At 37.4% G+C, this 22,560-nt stretch overlaps 1 protein-coding gene across 4 annotated transcripts in view; it reads left to right on the forward strand.

The window, feature by feature from the left end:
• Positions 1-21,848, forward strand: part of LOC106071886 (beta-1,3-galactosyl-O-glycosyl-glycoprotein beta-1,6-N-acetylglucosaminyltransferase-like) — a 96,309-nt gene extending 74,461 nt beyond the window's left edge. For all 4 annotated transcript variants that reach the window (XM_056010661.1, XM_056010660.1, XM_056010663.1 and 1 more), the window contains exons 2-6: positions 226-1,556; positions 9,133-9,213; positions 13,592-13,731; positions 17,444-17,575; positions 17,984-21,848. In XM_056010661.1, coding sequence (XP_055866636.1) covers positions 226-1,556; positions 9,133-9,213; positions 13,592-13,731; positions 17,444-17,575; positions 17,984-18,174 — 1,875 coding nt within the window. In that variant the 3' untranslated portion in view covers positions 18,175-21,848. The remainder of the gene's footprint in view (positions 1-225; positions 1,557-9,132; positions 9,214-13,591; positions 13,732-17,443; positions 17,576-17,983) is intronic.
• Positions 21,849-22,560: the final 712 nt, after the last annotated feature.

Consider the following 22,560-nt stretch of genomic DNA (forward strand, 5'->3'; position numbering starts at 1 on the left):
AAGTAAGATTTCAAAAAGTAAGAAAAACAAAAAGAAAGTGAGTACGCAAGAGAACACGTAGGAACTAACTCCTAAGATCTCATAGAAATAGAATAAAAGACAGAAAAGTGAGAGAGATTTAAAAAAATAGAATTGCAATAGAAAGAAACTGAGAGAGATAGAAAGATTGAGAAAGACAGAAAGAGACAGAGAATGAAATAGTATATATCTCCTTTTTTTCCCCAGGTCAAACCAGAGATGTCACTGTCAGACAAAAAGCAGTCCAGAAAAGCCATTTTCCTGAGACTGGGCAAGAGAAGGATTCTGCTGGCTCTAGTCTGTCTAATGATTGGTTCATTTTTCTTATTCAATTACTCTTCTAGTTCTGCAGTACAGTCGTTCTCAATGGAAGTCAACTCAGAAAGTGGTCAGCAAATGGACAGGAGCACATCACTGCTGGACAACACAGAGTTAATAAAAGTGATTGCATCCTCGGGTCTCATCACTAAGCTGTCCACAGCTATCACAAAGCTTGACCCAAATATGGCGAACAAAAATCAAATTCTGAAAGCGTTGAAGAAAATGGATATTTACTCTATCTTAAAAACTTCGCTGGAGGGCGGAAGTGACGATCTGAAGAGTTCACAGATTAAAACTGAAATAGAGGGTAAGTCATATCCTGAATCAAATTCAAATATTCTATCTAAACCAACTCTCAAATCTAAGGTCGAAACAGAAGTTATACCTCAAGATCTCAATCCGGTTGCGAAACCACAAGAGGAGACAACATCTAAACCCCGAGCAGAGCTGACATCTCAGTCCCTTATTGATCCCAACGTTAAATCTCATAGTGAACCAACGACATCTCCCCAGATCATGCCAACTACTACAACCCCACAAGAAACAACAGTTAAGGCTACAACGATATCCATTATCAAAGAAAAAGATATCACTAAACCGACCTGTCAAGGTCTACAGAAACAGTCTATGGATCAAATTTTTCGCGTCAATGAAACGCAGTGCTATAAAGTGTTCTCTAACGACCGCGAAGCTATAGACCAGGCGTTAAACCACGTTAAAAACAATCCCAGGGAGATGTTCTCCAACGACTATTATATCAATAGCACGGCCAACTGCTCTAGCTTCCAACTCTCCAGGGGGTACATCACTTGCAAGTTGACGCAAGAGGAGGAGGACTTTCCCATAGCGTTCTCCCTAATCACCTTTAAGGATATTGAAATGGTGGAGCGGCTCCTCAGGGCCGTATACAGACCTCAGAACTATTACTGCATTCATGTGGATAAGAAGGCTGACGAAGGCTTCACCAGGGCTATGTCAGCCATAGCCAATTGCTTTGATAATGTCTTCATCGCTCCGGAGCGAGTTGATGTTAAGTGGGGAGAATACAGCGTTCTGGAGCCGGAGCTCATCTGCATGGAGCATCTGTGGAAGTTTAAAAAGTGGAAATACTTCATCAATTTGACTGGCCAGGAGTTCCCACTGAAAACAAATTGGGAACTAGTGCAAATCTTGAAGGCGTATAATGGTGCTAATGATTTAGAAGGAACAGTGAAAAGGTAGAAATCTAATTATCTTTAAAATGTTTAGTACCAAACAATATTTTATAACATACTATCTTCACTTTCATCAGTTCATTTGTCTGTTGAACCGTTGAGGCACCACCTAGGATCTGTCGACCGTCTCTTTCCATTCGTCTTTGTGTTTTGGAGCCTCTTTCATTGACAGGCTCGACCGTTTCTTGATGTTGGTTTCCCATCTTCCCATCGCGTCCTCTGTCTGCCTCTCCTCCATTCCAGTAACACCTTTATCACTAAATTTAGAAAGCCTTCAGGAGAGAAGACTCAAAGTAAAGTAGCAATTATACATAAAACATTGAACATGGGCGTAGCCAGGATTTTTTTTTTGTGAGGGGGGGGGTGGTTGGGGTGGGAGAAAAAATCCCCCGCGCTATAATATTAATCTTTATTACATTCTGACTCTTCGTTCTTTTAGAAGACGTTTATCATACCCTAGAATATGTTCTTCCTGGAGTTAGTGGAAAATTTGTAGACTCCCCGCCTTTGACAGCTATGGGGTCTGGGGGAGCGATGTTAGCTCCCCCAGCGTGGGGCAAAGCCCCGCCGCCAAACACTATTTCCGGTAATGAACGCCTAAAAAATGCATATTCTGAGGAATTTAGTCTGAGTGCATCTTTTGTCTGAGTGCATTATTCTGCTATTAAAAAGTTTTATTTCAAAACGTGTGTGCTATTCTTACTGACTTAGATCCTCCCGCGCCGTTCGGCTCATTGGGCGGCAAGCTGTTTACACAAAAATCTGTCACTGGTAATGTCTGAAGCCTCTTCCCACCTGCTCTGAGGACCTCTATGAAAGTGTGGCGTGAAGTTGTACTAGGATGTTCCTGTTTGCGATTTCCTCATAATGGCCTACATGTCATTGAAAATCTTCTTATGCGAAATTCATTTTGTCGGAGAACATGTCCCGCAGACCTCATGCGACGCTCTGTCACAACCTTACTAAGGGGTCGACTCCCAATTCGGCATAGCATTTCCTTGATTGAGACCCGATCTCAATAACTGACTCCTAAAATCCGTCTTAACCATCTTTATTGAGCCACATTTAGTCTTTCTCAATTTCGACACATGACTATTCACTGCACTTTATTAATGGAGTCCAGCCACTGGTTTAAATTTTGTAACCTCTCTTGACTACGCTCTTGGAATTAGGTGACTGTAGTTTGCTTTAGATTTTATATCGAAAAGGGAAGTTTTATCGACAAAATCATTTGTTGTGGGGTTTAAAACTAAAAAATCTCTGGAGTTTTTTTTTAACAAATTCAAAACACCATTTAACTACGCTCATAGAATTTGGTGAGTGTAGTTTGCTTTCATAGTGTAGTGAGACAAGTGATTGGATCATAGCGTATAGAGAAAGCTAAAAGCATGACATTGAGCTAAACAAAAACATTTGGTAAAAATATTTCTAATCGCACAGGTTTATTATTGTTAGTCTAGATCTATTACAAATCTAATTAGTCTCCATGACTGCATGACTGATTCAAGCTAATTGATACACGTTAATATAAGTTTTGTTTTATTTCAAAGTATTCTGTTGTATTTTGCTTGTTATGTTTGTGCTTGTGAGGCCGACGTGTTGACTCTGTTTCTCTTTGTAACAATTATAAACAAGACAATAACGTCTTCCCGTGGTGTTCAATTCGTGGCAGAAAGTTTGTCTTGAACCAATTTGTTCGAACTCTCAATCCCAATGTATTATGACTCCATCGGTTCATGCGACAGGTTTCAATCTAAACATTTCTATTGTATATCTTATGTTCTAAAATGTTTATTAAAGCTAATCTGTTTAGTCGGTAGAGTGTTTCGTGCTTTTTATATTAGCATTGGAAAAACAGAAGGTTTCAAGCCTGCAAAGGGTACTGGCGGAGCCCCGGAGTCATACATTTTACTTTGTTCTGAGCTTTAGAATTTCATCCACCCTTGCGTCTACAACTCACATTTTATCATAGGAATGAGAGTTTTTGTCAAAAAAGACTTTCATTGAATCTAGCCGTTTCCCACCTCTCTTGTTAAATCTAGCTGTTTTCCCCTTCCATCTTGTTGAATCTAGCTGTTTTCCCCTTCCATCTTGTTGAATCTAGCTGTTTTCTCCCCTCAATCTTGTTGAATCTAGCTGTTTTCTCCCTTCCATCTTGTTGAATCTAGCTGTTTCCCCCCCCATCTTGTTGAATATAGCTGTTTCCCCCCTCCATCTTGTTGAATCTAGCTGTTTTCTCCCTTCCATCTTGTTGAATCTAGCTGTTTTCTCCTTTCCATCTTGTTGAATCTAGCTGTTTTCTCCCTTCCATCTTGTTGAATCTAGATGTATTCTCCCTTCCATCTTGTTGAATCTAGCTGTTTTTTCCCCTCTCCCCATCTTGTTGAATCTAGCTGTTTTCTCCCCTCCCCCCATCTTGTTGAATCTAGCTGTTTTCTCCCCTCCCCCCATCTTGTTGAATCTAGCTGTTTTCTCCCCTTCTCCCCCATCTTGTTGAATCTAGCTGTTTTCTCCCCTTCTCCCCCATCTTGTTGAATCTAACTGTTTTCTCCCCGTCTCCCCCATCTTGTTGAATCTAGCTGTTTTCTCCCTTCCATCTTGTTGAATCTAGCTGTTTTCTCCCCTTCTCCCACATCTTGTTGAATCTGGCTGTTTTCTCCCCTTCTCCCCCATCTTGTTGAATCTAGCTGTTTTCTCCCCTTCTCCCCCATCTTGTTGAATCTAACTGTTTTCTCCCCTCCCCCCATCTTGTTGAATCTAGCTGTTACAGTATATCGAGTTTGAATCCGTCTCGAGCATAGTGTGTTGGCTGAGTGCTTAAGACAGCACGGAAACAGTCTTCAGCTACCCCCCCCCCCCTACCCATGGGTTCAGAAAAAAAATCGCACCAGAGCGCAATGAGCATGATTAAAGCACGATAGATATGCTATACAAAAGCAGTTAAAAAATATCCAGGAATAAATATGAACATCTATTGCAAACACATATCATTAGTTTTGCTGGTTTTCAATTAAGCAACGAGTCACATGACATCACATCTATTTATAAAGTCCGCAGAGAGATAAACTCATTACCTTATGGGTGTTTTCAGTTGGAAAGATTGTATCTCCATGTTAAACTGCGGAAAAAATGGAACACTTCATTTAGTAAATACTTTTTTTTTTTAAAGTAGTTACAGAGACACGACTTAAGCTCTATTTTAGCGGCACGGAAAGGGAAATAGACGCTATTAGTTTTGTGTGGCCTGTCTGCACGTCCGTCCCGTTTAGATCGCATAAACTAGAAATGATAGTGAAAATCCGACATCATGATATTTTAGACCTTTCAAAGTTCTGATGCAACGGCTACTTATTTCTTTTCTGAAAGCGAAAAATTTAATTTTTAAATTCAACAATGCAAGCAGTTTTTTCATAAAATCACACCATTTTTAAAAACTAATCACTATTAATAGTAACAAACACTAGAGGCTAAATAGTAAGGGAGATAGCTATTTACCATATCCTTGACACATTTATGCAAGCGGTTTTAGATTTTTTTTGTCAAACATTTTTTTTTTACAAATATACATTCTGACATACTAACTACTACATTTACAAAAAAAAATGTTTACTTTTATTTTGGAAGAGAAAAAAAAATCAATATCGTATACATATAAGTGGAACATAATTTTAAAACAACAATTGATAAGTAGTTTTTCATATTATCGCGTGAACTGCAACAGTGAAATAATCAATGATGACTATTTTATCTACGCAAATGTTTTTTTTTTCTTGAGGCTTTGAATAAGAGATTTACCATTACAGAACAATTAGATCAATTAGATAATTATTATTAGACATCAGGCCACATTGCACTTCTTCTTCACTTTCCCCATCCCTTGGAATGCTGGACCGTTGGGGCACCACGCAAGATCTGTCAACCTTCTTTATCCATTCTTCTGCCATTTTCCTTTGATAGTATTTCATTGTGATATTTTTTTTGAAAATATTGAAACCTGCCTTTTAACCTGCCTGGGTGGACCACTTTGGGGGCCGATTTTCATAACCTTGTTGTTGCTTTCTTTAAAAACACAAATATGTGATCATTTATTTTATTCAACAATAGTAATGAGACACAGCTAGGTTCAAAAATGGGAGAAAGAAAACAGCTAGATTCATCAAAGGGAGAAGAGAGCTAGATTTAATAAGAGAGATGTCATCATTGCGTTTATTACAGGTTCCGTAAGATTGTTATTGCTGACATTAACTTAAGCTCTCCACTACCTATAAAGTGCCTCCAGTGATATGCTTCTAAAATAGTCTTCTTGCCTTCATTTTTTCACGTGTGGCTCAGATAGTGGGTCCGGCGGAACTGATATTATAACAACATGCTCAGTATATACCATATATACCAAATATTTAGAGGTGGTTTGATCAATATACTCTGATTTTTTTTTATTAAAAAAAAACTCTTAGCAAATTTAATCGTTGTTTCTGCACGTGCCAAGATGCACATTAGGTCTGGAGTGTTTTGAATTTTTTTAATGTAAATCTCTAAAACCAAATTACAGATCATAGTAATAGAGAAAATACCTTTAGAAAATCACATTCATTTTATCTTCCATAATTTTCCTGTCCACTTAGCAATAATCTTGAGAGATTTAAATAGCATGGATTTACTTTCTTTTAGAATGAAACCCAAACTCAATATCAGGTTAGTTGAACGTTACATTGCTTCCAAGTCAAAGACTGAGCTTGAAGATAGTGGTCACTGCATTCCCCTCCACTTGCCCAGCACAGTTTCCCACGTCCAGGAGGACACACCCTTACAACCAGTCTGGCCAGGACTTAATATCTGGACATGAAAGAGTTTAGATTTGTCAAAGTTGAGATTGGGCGTAGCCTTGACCTACATTGGTAAACTGATTTATTGCTCTGTTACTTCAGTCAAACAGGTTTGAATGTCCAAGCACGCGCTGGGTTCTCTTAGGTCATAGAGGACACCAGATGTAATGTCTGTTTACTGTTCTGTTTCATCTATGTAGATTTATCAGAGGGGAGATATTGCTGTGTATACAATTACTATCTGGAGAGTGAGGTCTCCATTGACCCTGGTAGATAATATTAAGGAGATATGAAGGATCGGGTAATTTTCAGCCACTAATTGATCTTTTCATAAAACAATTACTTTCGATAATTTGTACATTTTTTAGACTCATTTTATGGTCCTTAAAACGATTGACACCAATCTCTGTTTTGTATTCGCGTTTGTGTTCAGACTCAGATGTCTTTCTGTTGAAAAGAAGAATAGTTCGTTTTACAAAGCTTTAATCAACTCACTCTGTTTCGTACACATTTTGTACACGTAAAATATCCCGATTCCAATTCTCGGATCAAGTTAACTCTTTCTCTCCTAATTGACGATGCCAACGTTAATTTGACCCCCAATAAACTAAATTGATTTTTGGATTTATAAATTGTATTTTTGTTGTGTAAAAAGAGCATGCATTCTCCAATAATTCAATATAACATTTTCTGAAAACAAAAAAAAAAGGGGTTTTGAAGTTTGGTCATAACAGGATAGTGAAATACAAATGAGCGAAACGAATAATACTATTGAATTTTAAATTGTCGATGACAACACATGAATCAGTTAAACGTAACTAATTAGTTAACTAATTAGCGGTAAAAAAATAGTTTTGTTTTATATAGATAGAAGGGAGATACGACTTCTAGTACCTTTAGGGCAGTCAGTTTACGTTCTTTCTCTTATATAAGCTCTTTTGTTGTTTTTAAATAGGTATTTATATTTTGTTGTCCATTAGATTTTTGGGTTTAAGTTTGTTCTGTCAACATGTGCCATTACGTATGTGTGTGTGTGTGTTTTAATATCGTCCAAAACAACAAAATGAAACAATGAACTAAAATGGAAGCAATTTTTGTTCACACAAAGAATGGTATATTTAATTTATAGTATCTCCAACCCAATGCTAGGGTATAAGAAACGGATTTAATCCTGTGCGTATTGCACAGCACGCCAATACTATTTGGGTTTGGAGACGGAGACAGAGAAATATGTCCATATCGTGGTATCCAGGTAGGAATAGCAATATGTATTCAAAAAATACTCAAAACCTATAATAATACTTCTTCTCTTGGGGGTGGGCAAATATCGGGGGCGGGGGAGAATGTATATACTATTGAACAGAATACAATAAATACTTTTAAAAAGTTTCTCTTAAAATGAATAAAATTCCATCAATTATTTTGAATCACTAACTGTGCAAAATTGCCTGAGTTACTCTACTGTCTTGAGACTTTAACGCGTCTGCTATCATCCATATTGAAGAGTACCATTCGCGCTTTAGAGGGAGAGCACCGTTCATTCACTGCCATATCTCTCATTATTGCAAGGCTTATCTCTCTTTAACGGAGTATAGTTTCAATATAAAACCAAGTAATTAATTACGGTTAATTAAATAACCAACAACTGATTTTGTAAAATTGGTTCATGTGTGATCACTGTCAATGTTTAGTACTAGTACAGATGATGTTTCATATCCAATGTTTAGTACTAGTACAGATGATGTTTCATATCCAATGTTTAGTACTAGTACAGATGATGTTTCATATCCATCGGAACTGGTGGTCGGGCAAAGACAAAGTATTGCACATTTTTGCAATCGAATTCCGGCCTTTCTGTACACACTTAGAGGGTTATAATGCAGATACTTACTGTTACTTAGCTGAGTTAATAAGGCAAGTCTTTGAGACGCAGCCCCAGTTGCGACCTATATATTTTACCACTACCAATGGAGACATATTCATTGTCCGCCGGGGGTCGGTTAGAGTCTCTTTACGCCGTCTAGGCGTCTTTGTCTGTCCTTTGCGTCAATTTTCTTGTGGTCTCAATTGTGTTTACCGCGGCCTTCGTAAGCATCTTTAATTGTTCCGAAGCCGCCTGCAGCCAGGTTCTAAGTCAGTTAAAGCAAGCTGTTGCCTAAGCTGGCCTTTAAAGCGTTTCCGTGGGCAACTGGTTTACGTTGAGCACTTTCAGCTCATCGAAAATATTCAAATTAAATGCACCACTAGATTAACACATTGTTAACGTGTAAAATATGATTCTTTCGTCTACTGATGGTTTAAACTCTCCAGAGGAATGAAATCGTTTTTACACTTTTATTTTGAACTTGAATGAACTTCATGGTTTAGTTGAAGACATGTTCTTAGTGTTTTCCTTTCACTGACAGTTTGAAATACAGACAGTCAAAATGAAAAAATAAAAATCTGTAAAGGAACTCTATAGATCTTCTTTGTCTATTGGACTTGGCATTCTTGAAGAAATTAAATGTATAATTAACGATATTTTGATCCACTATGAGTAGGCTTGATTAAAGTTAACATTAAAACCCACTTTCTTCTAGCACAGAATTATTTTTTTGAAAAACCTTTATCACAGCAGGCCTACAATGTCATGTATAAAATGCTATTATATTTTTTTCTGGCCCTTGCCGGTGTTATAAAGTCATTTTGACAAACCTTTAAAATTTGCCTTAGTTCTTAATGGCCTAAATCTGACCGATTTTTATTTCGATCCACAGAGCAAACCAAGGACGTTGGAAGTCAAGTCCACCACACAATCTTAGAGCCACCAAAGGTTCAGTTCATATAACAGCTAACAGGTACTAACAAATGTGACATCTTTTATCTCGTGGTGTTCCTTTAGTTGTGACACATTTCTTGAGAGGTAGGGACCATAGATTAACACAAAATCAGCAATTTATCTTGAACAGTGTTGACCAAACTACAGTCCGCGGGCCACATCCGACTCGTGGTATGGTACCTCGACACCTGTGCCCGGAGTGCTATAGAAGATGGCTCCATTTAAACTCCACGATTGTTTGCGTTGAAACAGTCTATGGCAGATAAGTCTGAAGCTTACATGGCTCTCGGGCATAATAAAGGTTACGGTCCAATGATCTAGATCTGTTGTTTAACAGCGTTTTAATTCTGTAGTATTTCAAGGAATGGGACTCTTATTTCACTATGTGTGTCAGTGTTTGGCACAGTTTCTATGTCTTGTAGCATCTGATCTACCCACATTGATTTTTCACAGTAAGCAAGAAAATTGGAACATATAGTAGAGATTATCAGATAAATAAGTAACCCCAAGAGTGAGAGAGAGGGGGGAGGGGAAGATATTGAGAGCAATAGTGAGGAAGAAAGAAATAAATAGAGGTGGAGAAAGAAAAGGAGTGAGGGACTGAGAAGAGAAAGATAGAGTGAGAGAGATAGAGAGAGAGAGAGTGAGAGGGGAAAGAGTGTGAGAAAAAAAGTGAGAAAAGAAGAGAGAGAGAGAGAGAGAGATGTATACTTATACCAAAACAAAAGAAAAAAGGCCCAATGGAAGCCAATGTTCTATTTCTATGTTTCCTAGTTCGCTTTATCGTGCACTTCTCTTGACCTACGTATAGTACACCTAAGTACACACACACACACACACACACACACACACACAAGTACTGCAATAAAGTATACTCACACAAAAGACTGCACTGGATCTAGAACGAGGCTCTCTAAATCTTATTCGTCCAACCTTACGAGTTGATGCACTCAATACTTTAGTACAACCCACGCCCTAAGTCAAGCAATGGAAGCTGACAGAAATAAATAAATTATAGCTTTGATATAGCGCTACTTTCTTGCTTAACCTGAACACTTCTCTTGGCTACGCTCATGAAATTGGGTGACTGTAGTGCTTTAGATTTTATTATCGAAAAATGTTTTATCGCCAAAACCATATGTTGTTTATTTTTACTCAAACCCGATTAGCTAAGCTCATATAATTTGGTGAATGTAGTTCACTTTAGTTTTAAAAATCAAACCTCTCTGGTGGGGGTTTTAAATTCAAAACTTCTGTTGGCTAAGCTCGTAGAATCTGGTCACTGTTGTTTGCTTTAGTCTTATATTGAAAAAGGGGTTTTTCAACGACAAAAACTCTAGAGGGAATTTTAAACTCACAACCTACATAGGTTACGTTGATGGAATTTGGTGACTGTCGTTTGTTTTTAAATCGAAGAGGAGAATATTAACCTCCCTGAATGGGGAATTTAAAACTCAAAGCCGCCTTGGCTGCACTGGGGCAAGTGATGGCTTAACAATAAAATCTCACCTACAATAAACAAAATTAAAGACAGAAAAAAAAACAAATTCATGTCGGGTAGTGAGGCTGTACCTCGACGACCTTCCCGCTCCCCCCCCCACCCACCCCCATTGTTAGGTACAATAAATAGTTATTTGAAGTTTTAATTTGATCTGAGAATGGGTGTCGGAGAAAGAAAGTCTACATTTATCGAAGAGAACCAAACCCTACATATGTAGCCATATATGTGAATACTGAAGGATACGTTTCTTTTGCTGGTATCGAGCGAAATAATTAATTACCAGTAATTAATTGACTTATTGGTTAATCTTTTCATTGATTTATGTCTTGTCTATGCTAATGAATAATTGTGCAAATTGTTGTGGGAGAAATAACGTCTACAAACTTTTGATCAGTCAAACAGAGTGAGTTGATACAAGCTTTGTAATAATGTAGAGCAGTGGTCCTAAAACCATGGCCTGCGGACCCCAAGCGGTCAGCGAGAAGACGTAGGGGTCCACAGAAAGATTAAAATTGTGTAAAATTACAATACCGCTAAAAACAAGTTTGATCCGTTCGGATAATTTGAATAATAATGAACTGGTCCATCACAACTGTTTGATTTATATGTTCCGCATAAAAAATAATCAAAAACGTTTGACCAGTCTTGATAAAACTTAGATACTAGCGTTGAACCTAAGATATGTAAATTAGCCCAACCACAAGCTGAAGACCCTAACCCTAACCCTAACCCTAAAAATAAAAAAAAAAGTACATACATTTATCTCTATTGAAGAACGACAATATCAGTGAAATCAAGGGGAATCCATTTTCACACTATTTAATATTTGCAATGAATATGTCGGGTAAACGGATAAACAGCATGTTCATAGTCCACTTTCATTTTCATTGGAACATCTCCGCACATCGATCTAAATCCAATGCATTAGACCAGTGATACACAAACTAATGCTCTGGGCCGCTGGTCATATCCGGTTAGTAACTTTGTATATGCCTATATATAACCACAAATTAAAAAGGACACCAGAAAGTGTTTTATGTCAACAATCTGCTACTTGATAAGGTGTCAAAGATCCATGAACGTAGCACCCCTTTCAGACCTTGTGATCTATCTATGTCTCACCACATGTCATGTCGCACACAACGACCAACCGACTTTACTTTCCCCACGACTAATCTCAGGTACATGTTAGAGCTTGCTGGGCTCAGGGACATCCTGAAAATACCGTAATTTAGAAGAACAGTTTTCACTATCCCAAGCCGGGACCACTTGGTTCAGAAACCAAGAGTTTTACCACTTGGCCACTACTCCCCTTAAATGAAGGTATACGTAGCATTCTTTGTCTACCTGGCACGTATAAATAGCATTCTTTGTCTACCTGGTACGTATACATATCATTCTTTGTCTACCTGGTACGTATACATATCATTCTTTGTCTACCTGGTACGTATACATAGCATTCTTTGTCTACCTGGTACGTATACATAGCATTCTTTGTCTACCTGGTACGTATAAATAGCATTCTTTGTCTACCTGGCACGTATACATAGCATTCTTTGTCTACTTGGTACGTATACATATCATTCTTTGTCTACCTGGCACGTATACATAGCATTCTTTGTCTACCTGGTACGCATACATATCATTCTTTGTCTACCTGGTACGTATACATATCATTCTTTGTCTACCTATCACGTATACATAGCATTCTTTGTCTACCTATCACGTATACATAGCATTCTTTGTCTACCTGGCACGTATACATAGCATTCTTTGTCTACCTAGCACGTATACATAGCATTCTTTGTCTACTTGGCACTACTTCTTAGAACGTTATTAATGTTATTTTCAAAATATGGTAAAAGCTATTCTACTTCCGCTTCCTTCTCAGACATCACTGCTTATCCTCTTTTCAACCTTCCACTTCTCGAAGCGTATGTGGCCTTTGGAACAATTATTGTTTTGAGTATGTGGATTATAATCTCCAGCTAATTGTTTTATTTGTTCAGATAGACCGTACTTATATTAAGACGGCTCCTGCTTTCCAATCCGACATGCAACACCAATATATATATATCTCCATCACTTGAGATAACACTGCCTAAATAGGTGAACTTTACTATTTGTTCAAGATCAGTATGTTAATCGGGAACTGGATAACCTGCACCCTAAATTAGTTTTGTGTGGCCTCTCTGTCCGTCTGTCCGTCCGTTCGTCCCGTTTAGATCTCGTAAACTAGAAAAGATAGTGAAAATCCGACATCACAATATTTTAGACGATTCAAAATTCTGATGCAAATGCTACTTTTTTCTTTTCTGAAAGCGAAAAATCTAATTTTTTAAATCACTTATGCAAGCAATTTTTTTCATAAATACACCACTTTTACAGCTATTCACTATTAATAGTAACAAACACTTGAGGCTCTTTGTTAGGGGAGGCAACCATTCACATATTTTTAACACATTTATGCAAACGGTTGTAAATTTTTTGTCAAACATTTTTTTTTATATTTGTATTGTTAAGTTATGTAAGTTCTGTTATACTAAGTACTATATTTACACACAAAAAATGTTTATTATCTTTTTAAAGAGAAAAAAAATCTATATAGCTTGCGTATAAGTCAGACATAATTTAAAACAACAATTAGTAAGTAGTTTTTCATATTAACGCGTGAACTACAGAGGCATACATTTATTCCACACCCAACCAAAGAAATTTTTTTTTTTTACGGAAATGTTTTATTCTTGAGGAATAAGAGATTGGCACTTTACAAAACAATTAGATCAATTAGGTAAATTTAGTTATAGTTCATATAATTGTTGATATTGTATTCAGGATTAAATGATTGCTACGCTGATCACATTTTGTTGAGGTTTCTACCTTTTGTTTTTCTTAGAGAGTTTGTTGACTTTATCCTGCACAATCAGACGTCTAAAGATCTGCTCGAGTGGGTGAAGATGACAGACGTTCCAGACGAGACGTTCTTTGCCACTTTGAACCACAACCCTCAGCTAGGAATCAAAGGCACATACAAAGGTACACACTTAGAATTAATGTACACATTTAGTATTTATGTACACACTTAGAATTTATGTACACAATCCCAGTCTTAAGAATACACGCAACCGTTTTCAGTCCCTAATATTACTCCCTCCCCCATCTTCATCAGATTAACTGCAGACTCTTTAATTACCCACCGGCAACTTTTAACTTTTTCACATATATATTTCCATTACCCCATTCCCCCAACACCCCCCCCCCCCCAAAAAAAAAAGAAAAGAAAATCAACGATAATCCAGTCAGCCCTGATATGTTGTACAATTACCCCCGACCGCCTTCCGATTACCCCCAACTGTCATCCGACTACCCTGAACATTCCTCAGAGTGTCTTCAGGCTCACTTTACCCTGACCTTCAGGCTCACTTTACCTTAACCCTAACCTTGAGGCTCACTTTACCTTAACCTTCAGGCTCACTTTACCTTAACCCTAACCTTGAGGCTCACTTTACCCTAACCTTCAGGCTCACTTTACCTTAACCCTAACCTTGAGGCTCACTTTACCCTGACCTTCAGGCTCACTTTACCTTAACCCTAACCTTGAGGCTCACTTTACCCTAACCTTCAGGCTCACTTTACCTTAACCCTAACCTTGAGGCTCACTTTACCCTAACCTTCAGGCTCACTTTACCTTAACCCTAACCTTGAGGCTCACTTTACCCTAACCTTCAGGCTCACTTTACCTTAACCCTAACCTTGAGGCTCACTTTACCCTAACCTTCAGGCTCACTTTACCTTAACCCTAACCTTGAGGCTCACTTTACCCTAACCTTCAGGCTCACTTTACCCTACCTTCAGGCTCTTTTTACCCTAACCTTCAGGCTCACTTTACCCTAACCTTCAGGCTCACTTTACCATAACTCTAACCTTCAGGCTCACTTTACCGTAACTCTAACCTTCAGGCTCACTTTACCATAACTCTAACCTTCAGGCTCACTTTACCGTAACTCTAACCTTCAGGCTCACTTTACCCTAACCTTCAGGCTCACTTTACCGTAACTCTAACCTTCAGGCTCACTTTACCATAACTCTAACCTTCAAGCTCACTTTACCGTAACTCTAACCTTCAGGCTCACTTTATCCTAACCCTAACTTTCAGGCTCATTTTACCCTAACCCTAACCTTCATGCTCACTTTACCGTCTTTCGATTACTCACATTCGTACTTAGCTGACCCCAACAGTCATCTAATCATTTTTAAACTGTACGCAGGCTTCTATAACCTTCTTTAACTGTACGCAGGCTTCTATAACCTTCTTTAACTGTACGCAGGCTTCTATAACCTTCTTTAACTGTACGCAGGCTTCTATAACCTTCTTTAACTGTGCACAGGCTTCTATAACCTTCTTTAACTGTACGCAGGCTTCTATAACCTTCTTTAACTGTGCACAGGCTTCTATAACCTTCTTTAACTGTGCACAGGCTTCTATAACCTTCTTTAACTGTACGCAGGCTTCTATAACCTTCTTTAACTGTGCACAAGCTTCTATAACCTTCTTTAACTGTACGCAGGCTTCTATAACCTTCTTTAACATTTATTAGATTTTATAGGTCAAGTTTAAGGAGAGAGGTTATAATGTATATAACTTATTTTTGTTGTGGCTCGTAGCCACTGGAAACACTGCATTCCTCAATTATCTTCGGAGTCGAAGAGAAGCCTTATTATTATTGTGCAATTAGCCATTTTCTGTAAATTATAGAGAAGTTAACTTCGATTTTCCATCGTTTTAAGTAATTATTTTTCTCTGTACATTTCAACAGCCTGGCGTCAATACGTCTTTGCCCTTCAGAATATCAATGGCTGCAGCTAGACGACAGTAATGGTTTTCTCGTGTTCATTGACTTTTGATATTATATTAACATCTTTTAATGAACTGACTTGACGGTTTCATCGCCGCTGCTGTCATGTTTTGTATTGTGTGCGATGCACAATCACTGCGCATGCCTCAGCTATCTTATTTTCTTGTCGTGAGTTTGTTTGCCATTGCAAACAAGAGCATGAACCGAGACATACAATAGAGATACACTAGAACTGTATGATCAGGGAAGAATAGAAAGAGAGCTCTGCATTAATGGTTGAAAGTTATTTTGAAATAACATCTCTAAATGCGCATTGCAATATCTTGTTGTGACAAATACGATATTAATGGACATAGACGAGGAGGGGGGGGGGATAAAAGGCAGAAGGTTATTTAGAGTTAAGGGAGAAATATAAAAAAGAAAGAGAGAGAGAGAGAGAGAGAGAATGAGATTAAACAAAGAGACAATGAGAGACTAATGTAATTAAATATAAGTAAAACAAACGGAAATCAGAGTACAAAAAAAAAACAACAACAAAAGACAAGAAAGAAGTGAGTCAAGAGAAAGGAAGAATACGAGAAACAGATAAATGTATAAACACATTGATAACATAGACAGAAAATATGAATCGACAGATTTATTTTAAAAAAGAGTAGACCAAAAGTCTGGAGATCAGCTAAATCTAAGAACTAATAATAGTACCTGTGTGTCCATTTCTTTTTCATGTATTTAAATTGTGAGAAATATAACAAACAAAAAATACAGGATTATAATATAAACACAATCTACCATATCTAGCACATCAAGTCTACATCAATGACAGTTGTAATAAAAAATAAATTACATTTGTTTCATTTGGTCTGATCGTATGGATAGTAGGTTGTCCATGCATTAGGTCTCTGGCTAGACTTCTCTGGTCTGATCGAAGGGATAGTAGGTTGTCCATGCATTAGTTCTCTGGCTAAAGAATGCTGGTGTGATGAAATTAGATAGTAGGTTGTCCATGCATTAGGTCTCTGGCTAGACTTCTCTGGTCTGATCGAAGGGATAGTAGGTTGTCCATGCATTAGGTCTCTGGCTAGACTTCTCTGGTCTGATCGAAGGGATAGTAGGTTGTCCATGCATTAGCTCTCTGGCTAAAGAATGCTGGTGTGATGAAATTAGATAGTAGGTTGTCTACGCATCATGTCTTCATTTCTCTGTTGTAATCCCAGAGAATGCTTTACATTACAATTGGCTTCAACTCTTTTGCTCAAGCTCTCGGAGAGATTAACATTGTTGATAGCCCAAGGGATACACTCCTGAAGTTTCCTTGACGTTGACTCCTGGGCATCAATACATCAAGGCATCAGGATTGAAATCAAAGTACCCTTCTTATGAATTGCTTTACTAAGCTGACAACAACAATCTGCCTTCAGCTTCCATATTTTTCTGACCGACTGGGCTTAGCGTTGAAGCCAAAGATTAGGCCATGAAGTGGACGTGGTTGCTAGACGCTATTTGAGACGCTCACTTTGCAGTAACATTTGATAGACAATACGAGCCAATCTGCATTGACACATTTGGCTTAGTGAATCTTTGCTCGTGTGTATTAATCTCTGTAATTAGCACACTGTTCACCAGGAGAACATGACTTCTGTTGAACCATGTTGCTATATATTCTGTTTTCTTCATTAAGTTATCTTCCCATTGTTAGATTCCTGCTGTTTACTTCTAAACTAAACTAGACATAATACTTTACAAACAGGCTCAGTCACTAGACTTAGTGCAATACAACAGCACCTACTTCTGGACTTAGTCTACATCTAACTCAGGAGCATACTCATGTACTTCACAGGTGTAAGAGTAGATGGTCAAACTCGGACTTGTATGACCTGTCTATTTGTCCCCAGGTGAACCGGAGACAGAATCCGTGGAGTCCATGGGCAAGCCTTTTTTATCACGATTTAAAAACTGGGGCGGAGACCCCTTCAACTACCCCTGTGCCGGTCAGTTTGTTAGAAGCATTTGCATTCTATCAACAGGTAAGTCTACACTAAAACATTCCACCGTGTAAAATGTGAAGTTGATTGATTTCACAAACTATTCCTGATTAAGAGATTGACCTTGTAAAAAACAATTAGATCAATTAGATAATCATCATATGACATCAGTTCGGCCAGGTTCACATTTAACTTCACTTTCACCAATCCGTTGGTCTGCTGGACCGTTGGGGCACCACACAAAATCTGTTAACATTCTTTCTCTATTCTTCCCTGTCATTTTGTCTTTGAATTTCATTCTGATATTCTTTCAGAAAATATTGAAACCTGCCTTATTACCTGCCTGGGTGGACCACTTCGGGGTCCGATTTTGAGTTTGTTTCCACACAAATAGTCTTTGTAACCTTGTTGCGTTATAGCTTTAAGATGACCAATTCTTTGTATTAACAGGTGACCTGCCTCAACTGTGGCGCGCGAGGCAACTCTTTGCCAACAAGTTCTACCTGTGGGAGGACCCAATCGCTATCGGCTGCTTGGAGGAAATGATCTACAACAACACCAGAGATGAGCTGAGCGGGGTCAAGGTTTTCAACTCAACTTACTACAGTCAGCTGGGCTTTGTACGAAACCAGGTCACGTAGACGCCTCACAAGATTTCTCATTGGATATTCTCACTTAATGAATTTTGTGCAATGATATTTAATTTATACAAACTTTTATGGAATTTCAGAAACATTCTTCTATTTTTTTAGTGCCCTCATATTTATATTTTTGTATATACTTAGGTTTCTGTGAAACCAAATAACTGTTTTAAACTTTTGATGTTGCCTACTACACATAACTGAATTATTTAAGTGATGACAAGGGTAATAGACGTGTGATGCCCCCAGTCAAATTTGACTAAGAATAAATAGGGAGTTATATTAAATTGATTTTTTTAAAAAGATCTACAAAGCCAAAAAAAAAAAGTCTGTCTGGTGCATTTGTTTATTCACGTTATTTCTTCTACACCCGCTCCTCGGATCTACTGCCACATTTTTGTTGTACCCACGAAAACATGAATCAATCAAACAATGTAAAAAAAAAAAAGATAATAATTATTTCGTTTGGTAATAAACAAGAGATATAAGTGCTACTTGAGAGATGTGGATGTATTTATGGAGTAATTCCTCTTTTGTACAACTTTTTCTAAACCGTTCTCGTATTAAATTGACATATAACAAAATTGTTCATAGTCGATGACAATAGATGCATAAAGAACAAATTATCCAATTAGTGGTAATACATTTTTTTTCTTATTGAAAAAAGGAAGCCTACTCATGCAGTATTAAGATCTATGGCAGAATTGTTTGCGGTTCATCTCCTTAATAAGCTTTAACATTGATTGAATCTTTAAAAAAAATCTTAAATTCTATAACAAGAGAACTATAGATTTTCAATCCAGGATACATCCAAATTGAGCGAAAGCTTTCTATCGTTCAAAAGATCGTAACTAACGTTTAATAACAGTGAAACAGCAAGCGTACCCACACCTTCAGTTCTTTCATCTAAGTCCTCAGCAGATCTCTACAGATCTAGATTTAGATACAATTTTATTTACAATTTATTTACAATAATGAAAGGAGATTTATGAAAGACAGGTTTTAAATTGTGAAATTTTAAAGTTCACAGCAAGATTTAAACATTATGTATTGACGTGTTTTTAGCGGCCCCCGAAAGTGGAAAAAACGCTATTAGTTTTGTGTGTCCTGTCTGTCCGTCAGTCCATCCATCCTGTTTAGATCACAGAAACTAGAAGAGAAACTGAAAATCGGATATCATGAGATTTTAGATCATTCAAAGTTCTGATGCAACGGCTACTTTTTTCTTTTCTGAAAGCGAATAATCTAATTTTTTAAATCAATTATGCAAGCTGTTTTTTTCATGAACCTTTGAATAAGAGCTTGGCCCTTTACAAGACAATTAGATCAATTAGATACTCATTATAAGACATCAGTTAGGCCAGGTTCACATCTAACTTCACCTTCACTTTCACCTATCCCTTGGTCTGCTGGACCTTTGGCACCACACAAGATCTGTCAACCTTCTTTCTCCATTCTTCTCTGTCATTTGCCTTTGATAGAATTTCATTATGATAATCTTTCTGAAAATATTGAAACCTGCCTTTTTACCTGCCTGGGTGGAGCACTTCGGGGGCCAATTTTGAGTTTGTGTTTCCACACAAACTGTCTTTGTAACCTTGTTTCAACTGTTTGTCTGTTTTCAATACCACTAAAAGAGACAGTCATGTGTTCATCCATAATTCAGTCGGTCAACAACAATCTAAGCAATGTACGTTTAGATCTAAATCTATTTTCGACATTTTCTAAAAGTAATGATTAATGTCCGAGGTGGCATTCTTTGTAAATCTTATGTCTAGGTCTCAATCAAGTCTTCATTAACGCTTTCCCCCTATATTTATATTTTATCTCTGCTAATTCGCGTAAGTAATTATCTTCTCCTGATGTAACAAAAACAATGTATGAACTAAAACTATTTCATTAACTTACTGTTTATTTTTTTATTGATTTATGTTTTGTTAGAACATTGAACAATTGTGTGCACAGTTTCAACTTGAGAAGTGGGAGAGATAACGTCTTCCAAATTGGTACCAGACGGACAGAGTGAGTGGATTTCAGATTTGTTAAAAAAATAAATATACATAGACTACTTCAATTCTTTAGATTTTGTAAAACCATGATATAAAATTTTTTGCTATTTAATAGAGAACTCCAGTTCTTTGGATTTTTTTAAAAACCATTTTTTGCTATTTAAATTAAATTTACAGATAAATGTATGAAGCTAAACTGTATATTTCCATGATGGATATACATTTTTGTTTTCAAATTTATATTTTTTTAGATGTTCAAAAGAAATTTCTTGATTTTGTTATTCTTTTTTTCACATTCAGAAACTTGTGCCTTTCCTATTGATAACGAATGTAACACACGAATGTGATATCGCCTCTATTTGTTGACCATATCATGGAGTTTATTCATTCAATGATAAATTACTTGTAATAATTATTTGATGTGAATATTTACCTCATACGAAAAACAAACATTCCATCTTTTGTTACATATTTTACTCTGAATTCCCTGTTTCTTACTAAATGTCTTGAGCCAGGCGTTGACAGTAAGAATTGAATTGTACAGAATGTCAAGACTTCTTGGTTCATCATCCCAGGCTTCAATCTTCTGGCCACTCCCAGACATCTAAAACTAGATACTCTTAGCTCTGACTTGCTCTTCCGGGCGTCAGAAATATGCAAGTTTAGTAAAGAGCTATTATCTATAATCCATGGATAAAATAGAAAGTTGATTTGTTCATAAATAAAATAGATCGATACACAACTATATTTTTAAAATTTATATAATTTTTTCATATACGCTTTTTCAAAAAAGTAAATTTGCGTCATAGGAAAAGGCCTGATAACGAATTTGTTGGTTACACTGAGACTTGTGAAGAACATTTGCTACTCTAAAATAAATTCGCAAGTAGCAAATATTACTAGACCTCTTTTCGTATGAGGTCGTAACCAAATAGATGACATTGGCTGAGTGGTAAAAGGCCTTTGTGTCAGAAGCTGGGCTTCTGGGTTCGAATCTCGGTAACGACTGGGATTTTGAATTTCGGGATTTTTAAGGCGCCCCTGAGTCTACCCAACTCTAATGGGTACCTGATTTTAGTTGGGGAAAGTAAAGGTGGTTGGTCGTTGTGCTGGCCACATAACACACTGCTCGTTAACCGTTGGCCAAAGTATACCCTATAATAATATTTTTAATTTTTTGTTCAGAAACACGTTAGGTCTTTTTTTTTGTTCAGAAACACGTTAGGTCTTTTTTTTTCTCAGTAGATTACTTTTTACCTCATGCATTGGAATGTATTTTCTAAATGTACGTTTAAATGCCTGATTATTCAATTGTTTGGTTACACTTCGAGTTTTTAAAAAAACGACGATACCATCCTATTTGTAAACCAGTTTAAAAAGAAACTTTGAACGCCATTGACGTTAAGAGTAATTAACAATTCTGAATGGAATTATTCTTTACTTTATAGGCCTAGAACTTCTCGTTTATATATTTTTTGGTTTTAATGGAATTGTTTTGTATGGAGAATGTAATCTTTAGTAGGAACAACGAAGTACACCAGTGTGTGTCTGTGTGTGTGTTTGTGTGTGTGTGTTGCCTATTTATGTTGGACTGGTTGCTTCTGTTTCAATAAAAGTATTGCCCCACCATAACGCCGCCAGTGTGTACCTTGGCTATGCAAAATATTTGTACTGGATTTGTTCTTATTGCTTGAAATTGTTTTTACTGTCAACATAGTACACTAAAGACAATTACAATATATTTTGGCAGGCGCCGTAGTGAGAACCGCTAATGTTTTTATGTTGTTTGATTCGTCAGTTTCGTATCTGGACAAAACAAATTGTAGTTAAAAATAATTCAGCGTCGTTTCGGACAAGCAAGGCGCTGGCGGAGTGGCTTCCCTTCTTGATTCAGGATCTATAGGTTTCTTGTAACTATGGAATTAGCTAGTTAATACCTCCCGAGTACGTTATTCTACCTCAACGTGGCGCTCGGGTGGAAACGATCGGTAGAGGAAGTGATTAGGCTAAATGAATAGCAAATCAAGACTCCTGTGTGAGTGTCCTAGGGAATGTGAGAGCTTTCCCATTGCACGGTGCGGAGTTGAAAGAGAGCTTCCACGTCCCTGTCGATAATCCATGCGCCGTCTCTCATGGGACTGTTACACTATTGGAGAGTCCTTCACGGCTTGCTTGGTAAAACAAAGGAAGATGACGCGGGTTCCGGTGTGCTCGGCTTTCGGCTATGCGTCGAAGTGTCAGAAACATTGGAAATAGTCGTATTTTATCTAGACATTGACTAGGACCTCCTCGAGCGGTTTGTTCCAGCAGACTTGCACGCCTTCGGCTCAACTCTTTTGACAATCTCACGGTTAATACATTTTAGTATTTTTAGAAG

This window comes from Biomphalaria glabrata, chromosome 14 (genome assembly GCF_947242115.1).
Source record: "Biomphalaria glabrata chromosome 14, xgBioGlab47.1, whole genome shotgun sequence".
Taxonomy (NCBI): Eukaryota; Metazoa; Mollusca; class Gastropoda; family Planorbidae; genus Biomphalaria; species Biomphalaria glabrata.